The following is a 7217-nucleotide window of genomic DNA, read 5'->3' on the forward strand; positions in this document are numbered from 1 at the left end:
ATCAATGATCATTTAGATGATTTTTAAAGTTCAATGACCCTTCGAAAACTTTTTACAAAGTTTAGTGACCATTTGGACAATTCACTCGATCCGAACCATGCATAGTCGAATATCTCATAAAAAAACATAAAATAATTTGATGTACCTAGCACAAAAATAAATACGATCCATAGTTTTAACTTATAACTATTAAATGAATAATTTAGGTAGAATTGGTTTAACAAAAAGAAAAATTCCTAGAGAAAAACAAATTGAGATAAATAATATCAAAAGAGGGGGAAAATCTAGAAAAGGTTGGTGTTTGGTACAAGGGAAAAATGATTGCCAAATATCTATTTACAACTCTCAAATTTGTGTCTCCAAAGCCGCTTATCTTGCCCATTTCTTTGTTTCTCTCTCTTCCCCCATCTAATCCCATTTTGTTCACAAAACAAGAGATAGAGAGAGAAAGAGAGGTTGAGAAGATCAAGATAGAGTTTTTTTGTTGCCATGGCATTTGCAGGAACAACCCAGAAATGCATGGCTTGTGATAAGACTGTGTATTTGGTTGATAAGTTAACCGCTGATAATAGAGTCTACCACAAAGCTTGTTTTAGATGTCATCACTGCAAGGGAACCCTCAAGGTTTGTTTGAAACTGTGTATGAAATTTTTATCGTAATCTCACTCTTTTATGAATGGATCTTTGATTCTGAGTCTGGCCTTCAAGTATAGGTAGGTTCTTGATTGAATATATTTAATTTTGGACTCGGGATATTGAAGATTGAGTTTAAATATATAGCTTAAGCTTTCAAATGAAGTGATTCAGCATGATATCAGAGCTCGAAATTGTTTGGAATTCAAGTCATTTCACCACCATATCGACCAAAATAGCACGATGATTAAAGTGATCCAATGTGAATGGGGATTTAGTTTAAGCTTTAGATGAGGCCGTGGTTCAAAACAGAAAAATCTTTTTGTTCTTCTGCATAATTTGGACCTTCCTTTTCAGTTTACTTTGCATTCTGGATTGAATAAATATTACATAAGACCAATGTATTCCATTAACATAACGTTCATAATTGATTATATCAAGTTTCACCATAGGAACTTGAGAAAAAAAAAAAAAAATTGTTAATCTGTGGTTTAATTGCAGCTTGGGAACTACAATTCCTTTGAGGGAGTTTTGTATTGCAGGCCACACTTTGATCAACTCTTCAAAAGAACTGGCAGCCTTGACAAAAGCTTTGAAGGTAAATAGGGAGAAATAAGAGCACTAGATTTAATTGTTTTGCACGAAACATTTATTTTATGATTCATAAGCTGTATTGGACAGTATTGTGCAAAGTGTCAAAGAAGAAAAAGATATTAAAATCTTTTTCCTTATTCTGTCCAATCATGTCCGATACTGCATACTAATGATGTTGATAATGCATCCTCCTTAACGTTTCCAGGAACACCTAAAATTGCAAAACCAGAGAAACCAGTTGACACTGAGGTAAGAGTCCTCATCAACACACTACATTCATTTATTGATCACAAAACCCAAAATGATCTAAGTTCATTGCCAATTTTCGGTACATGGATTCATAATCAATCTCCTAATCATGATGTTTAATACAGAAACCTCTGGCGAACAAAGTTTCAAGTATGTTTGGTGGAACAAGAGAAAAATGTGTGGGATGCAAAAATACTGTCTATCCAACTGAAAAGGTAATAAATCCTATCATTTGAATCCGGTGGACCACACTATCCACCTAATCTATAGTTCATATTTGTAACAACCCAGGCCATGATCTTTCCCTCAAGTAAAACTTAAGTTGAATCATAGTACCAATTGGGCAACTCACATCTAGCTAACACTTATAGTATATTTCACAATATGTTTGGTATGTAAGCACAGGGAAAATTATGAGCGATACTCATAATTTTCTTGCATCACAAATGTGTGCAGGTGTCAGTGAATGGAACTGCATACCACAAGAGCTGTTTCAAATGCACCCATGGAGGATGCGTTATCAGTCCCTCAAACTACATTGCACATGAGGGGCGTCTTTACTGCAAACACCATCATATCCAACTCATCAAGGAGAAAGGCAACTTAAGCCAGCTAGAGGGTGATCACGAGAAGAATTCCATAGAAACATAGTTCAATGAGAATATAGTCTCTCCTGGTTTTGCTTTTCTGTCTTGTTTTCTTTTTTCCACCTCTGTTTTTGGTGTACTACTTCTGGAGTTAAACTGGATTTCTTGGAGAATGGGGCTTAATATTTCGTGAACTATCTATTACTAAATAATCTAATGGAATTCTATCTTTCAGCCAATTTTATTATAATTAAACTACAAGAATTACAACACATTAGTTCATCGGAGAAAATTGAGTTATTTAAGCCCTGTACCAATAAATCCATGAGAGATTATTTTTGTAAAAGGGCTCCATAATTATGAAACCCGTATAAGATACTGAGGAATACACTATTTTTTAAAATTCAGCTGAAATTTATAAAAATTGATATTCCAAAAGTCCCATTATTTAAATAATATTGTTTTTAAAATAAACAATATTGAATTTTTTCAATGGTAGAATACTAGGGTAAGGTGGTAGGTAGTACCATTTTCAAATTAGTAATCTTGTTATGCGATTATTCATTAGTACTTTGTTGATTTATCACTTGCACTTCGTTGATCTTTTTTAAAATTCTAGTAACAAACCAAACTTTCGATTTTGTTGAAATGCTTAATTATGGATTATCTAAATACATGTTTGGGTAGGTTATATCTTCACCATTCATGTTCTACGACTTTAATGCATGCATTTTACAGAACCAACAACTTATAATCACTTAAAATATATTATAACCACCTACCAAACATGCACTAAATGGTTCATGGTTTGTTATTAGCATAATTTTGCATTCTTATAAAAGAGTAATAATTTTAATCGTTTATATGAGGCTTATGCCACACCTAACATACGCAAAACACACCAGCACCGGACTTAGCCTTTTCAAACACCAATTGAGGAAAGGAAATTAATTGGGTTTTGAGAAATGCCTCGAGCTCAAAGTAGGTCATGTACTTCAGCTACCAATTCGAAGTCAAATAATAGAGTTCCTTCGACAGAATCTTGTCATCTTCATCTAGAGTTACGAAAACATGGAAGGAATTGCCCAAAATTACTTTCCACAGACTAAACATTGATCCCTTAGTTCAACCAAAGCAACAACTATGCCATCCTTTAAATTCGGAAAAGTATGAGGCCTTGAACAAAGAAGTGCAAAAGCTAACCCCGTGCTCGTAAAGAAGAATAATGGAGACTGAAGAATATGCACAGACTTCACCGACCTCAACAAAGCATATTCTAAAAATAGATTTCTTCTACCAAGAATAGATCAGATGGTTGATGCTACGGCAGGATATGAATTACTCAGCTTTATGGATGCGTATTTAGGGTATAATCAAATACATAGGTATGAACTGGATCAAGAGCACACCTCGTACATAATTAATCGAGGCTCTACTATTATAGGATGATGCCTTTTGGACTGAAGAATGCCTAAGCCATTAATCAACGCCTTTTGAACTCCATGTTCACCAAATAAATCGAAAAAACCATGGAAATGTACATAGATGACATGCTAGTTAAAAGCACAGAAGCCAAAGATCACCAGCAATGCCTTGTTGCTGATATGTTCTAAATCTTGAGAAAATACAGGATAAAACTAACCTGCACAAGTGTGCCTTTGTGTAAGCTCTAAAAAATTCTTAGGCTATTTGGTGAATCGTCAATGAATGAAGGAATATTCCAAAAAGCAATGAGCCATCATCGAAGTGAAAGCACCAACAAGACCAAAAGAAGTCCAAAGCCTTATTGGAAGAATAGCTGCCCTCAGTCGCTTTGTGTTAATATCGATGGATCAGTGCAAACCAATTTTTGATGTCCTAAAAAGAGGAAAGAAGTTCCAATGGAGCCTCGAATGCCAAAGTGCCTTTGATGAACTAAAGTTGCGACTAGCTCAACCACCAGTCCTATCAAAACCTAAAGCAAGTGAAACTCTAGTATTGTACCTCGTCGTGTTCGAGCATGCAATTAGTGTTGTCCTAGCTAGGAATGCAGATGGAGCACAACATCCCATTCACTATGTTAGCAAAGCTCTTCATAAGGCTAAGCTTTGTTACTCCTCGCTAGAGAAATTGTCCTATGCCATGATCATCGCAGCTAGGAAGCTATCCATACTTCCTAGAGCACATTATCGAGATTCTAACTAATTATCTATTGAAGCAAACCTTGTAGAAACTAGATACCTCAGGTCGAAAGGTCAAATAGACCATAGAGCTTAGACAGTTTGACATAAGGTACAAGACTCGTATCTCTATAAAAGGCTAGGCCCCCGCTAACTTTGAGCTCAAGGCATTTCTCAAAACCCAATTAATAAAGTGTTTGATTCCAGTTCATCCTACAATGCCATTATGGGATAGCCTCAAAGCCGTTGTGTCCTTATACCATTGCTTGCTTAAGTTTCCCATTCCTCATGGTGTAAATGAAGTCAAAGGAAATAAAGAGGTTGCTAAGATATGCCATAATGGTATATGGACACGATGGCTTTGAGGTTGTCCCATAATGGCATCGTAGGATGAAGTGGAATTAAACACCGCAAATTTAGCATTCAATCTAACTCGATGTGGACTTTCACCAGACTCAATAGTGAGCTTGATCAGCACTTTTGCCTCAATTAAAGCTCCGTTCAACCTTAAAACCGTATTTGGTTTGGGCTATAAGAAGTGAAGTGGAATACCTATCCATTTCAGTGTGTTGGCATAAAAGTATGTTGAGGGAACTCTCGGTGTTGAATAAGACCTTGGGGATTTTAGCCTTGGCTAGGGGTATTGAGATCATAAATACTGCAAAATAAGGATGTGGGTTCGCATCCTTATCATCAAATGACAAATAGTTGTCCATTTGGGTTTTTCGATGTTTCTCAATGATACTGGTTATAGTTAAGTTGGCTACTATAGGTTTTTTTCAACCTTGCTTTCCCATTTCGAATATTTCGCTCGTCTCTCAACATCTGGATATGAGGTCTAGGTAGATCAATATTGTATGCTCAAACTTCAGCCTGATCTCCTTGCACCACTCCAACCTCATTGGGTGGAAAACTTCATACTGTAATGGTATATTGAAGTGGTTGTCTTTAGTTCGTGTAATATGGGTCTACCCAAAATGGCGCTGTAGCTGGAAAGCAAAACGACAACTACGAAGTCTGCTGTGGTTTTCCTTTAATATGGAGACTTGCCTAATTTCGCAGTCAAAGCGATTTGTCCTCGGGCTTCGATGGGATCTTCGAAAAATCTTTGTAGTCTTTTGGATTATGGCTAGAGTTATCTAAGAATCTCATTTGCTCCAGACTTCGGGAATATAGCACATTAACTGAGTTCCTGTTATCTATAAGGGTTCGGTATATTTGTAGTACTGTGATCGACATGGTTATTACCAAAGAGTCTATTTGGTCGTGAAGAATTCTTCGAGTGTCTTAATCTGAAAATTCGAACCCCTCCAGGTATGGTGCAACGTCATGGTCGAACTTGGGTTTTTTATTTCATAATTCTATAAGATGCGTGTGTTATTGAGCTTGTTTGTGCTTCTCTTTTGTGGATCCTTCGATGTACTGATTGCCGCCTATCACATTCTGACCTTGACTTGGGGATGGGGATTTCGAGTCGGGAGATCCTGCTGAGCTTGTTGTCTTGCCCCTTGTTGGTAAGGTTGTTGGTGACAAGATGGGTTTATCTTTCGAGGTTTAGCAAAAAATTCTTATAGGTGGCCTCGTCTGATTAATGAGTCCACTTCTTCTTTCAAGTCTCTACAATCATATGTATTATGTCCTACCATCTTGTGGTATTGACAGTACTTGTTTTGATTTCTTCCCGTCGGATCCTTTTTCTAGGGTAGGGGTCTGCAGAACACCTCCTTATCACCTGTTTGGATGAAAACTTCTTCTAAGGTAGCATTTAGTAGGTATTCAGGAAACCTGTCTGGGTAAGGTTTGGGTCGATCTCTTTTCCTCCAGTCTTTCCTTATCTCATGGGTGAATCCTTTATCTAACTTTTTCTCCTTTGCCTGTTAAGGTGTGCAGCTCTGCCTTAGTTTTCTCTTGATCTAAGGTTACCTCCTCTGTGGTTATATGTTTTTCAAGTTGACCGAGGAATTCATGATACGTTTGGGGTCCATCCTTATATATAGACCACCAAAACCTTGTTCGAGGCCTTAGTCCAAAGAAGAATGCCATGAGGGAGGCATCATCGAAGATCTTTTCTACCTCCATGGATTGCTTGTTGAATCTATGGAGGTAACCTTTGAGTAGTTTGCTTTTCCTTGTTAGATGCTCACCAAGCATTCTTTAGGCATAGTTTTGGCCTTGGATCCTATGAATTGAGCTAAGAACGCCATGGTTAGGTCGGTCCAGTTATTATGGATCTTTGATACAGCAGTCAAAAACATGTTTGAGCTTTATCTCCCAACATTAGTGGGAAAGCAGAGCACCCTGTAGCTCCACCAAGAAGTGTACTTGTCTAAGTCATTAGAAGGATCTCCTTCCCCTTCGTACCTAGTCAACTATGGCATCTTCAATTTTTCGAGCAGGGGCTCATCAAGAATATCTTCTGTGAAGGGAGAGTGGCCTTTACCAAGGTATTTCTCAACAGTCCCCTTGTTTTTGGCTTCTTTTTAGCTTCTAAATCATTAATAAGCTTTTTTAAGGCATCCATTTCTAGTTTTTTCTGTTCCAGTGGGCATTTCGAAATTGAATTCAAATCATTCACTTTGAGGTATGACTGAATGCTTGGAGCCTAACTTGTCAAATACGCCGCTAGCTTTCCTAACGATTGGTTTTGTTGCTGAACGAGGGCTTCTAACCTCGTCCATCCGGCTTTTCAAAGATTCTTTTTCTCGAAAAGTGGAGGGTTCGCCTAGTGGGAATTCGTTTAGCTCGTTCCCTATTTGGGAACTCCACCTCGTTATTGGGTGGAGAAACATAAGCCTAGTTTCGCTCCTATCTACCGACTATGTTCATCAACTTTTCAATGGATTCTCTACGACAACCATTTGAGGGTCGTCGATTTCAGCTTAACCCTGTTCCCTTTGGACATTGTGGGACGTTGGATTTATTTGGATGAGTGTGGGATTGATTCCCAAACACCAAACTATTGTCCATGATGGTATTTCTCCGTAAGTTAAAACTT

The 7217-nt window shown here is 37.5% G+C and overlaps 1 protein-coding gene across 1 annotated transcript; it reads left to right on the forward strand.

Annotated features, from left to right (window-relative positions):
- Positions 1-344: 344 nt before the first annotated feature.
- Positions 345-2224, forward strand: LOC111386696 (LIM domain-containing protein WLIM1). The gene is made up of 5 exons (XM_023011160.1): positions 345-624; positions 1135-1231; positions 1433-1476; positions 1602-1691; positions 1933-2224. The coding sequence occupies exons 1-5, from the start codon at positions 490-492 to the stop codon at positions 2125-2127; spliced, it is 561 nt and encodes a 186-aa protein (XP_022866928.1). The 5' UTR covers positions 345-489; the 3' UTR covers positions 2128-2224.
- Positions 2225-7217: the final 4993 nt, after the last annotated feature.

The sequence above is a fragment of the Olea europaea genome, unplaced genomic scaffold, assembly GCF_002742605.1.
Source record: "Olea europaea var. sylvestris unplaced genomic scaffold, O_europaea_v1 scaffold3680, whole genome shotgun sequence".
NCBI classification, from domain to species: domain Eukaryota; kingdom Viridiplantae; phylum Streptophyta; class Magnoliopsida; order Lamiales; family Oleaceae; genus Olea; species Olea europaea.

What these genes read in the sequence shown, in the direction of transcription:
- LOC111386696 (XM_023011160.1), top strand. Translation starts at nt 490, where the DNA reads ATGGCATTTGCAGGAACAACCCAGAAATGCATGGCTTGTGATAAGACT. An exon ending in CCTTGACAAAAGCTTTGAAG is followed by an intron (nt 1,232 to 1,432) that starts GTAAATAGGGAG and finishes TAACGTTTCCAG; the next exon opens with GAACACCTAAAATTGCAAAA. An exon ending in CTGTCTATCCAACTGAAAAG is followed by an intron (nt 1,692 to 1,932) that starts GTAATAAATCCT and finishes AAATGTGTGCAG; the next exon opens with GTGTCAGTGAATGGAACTGC.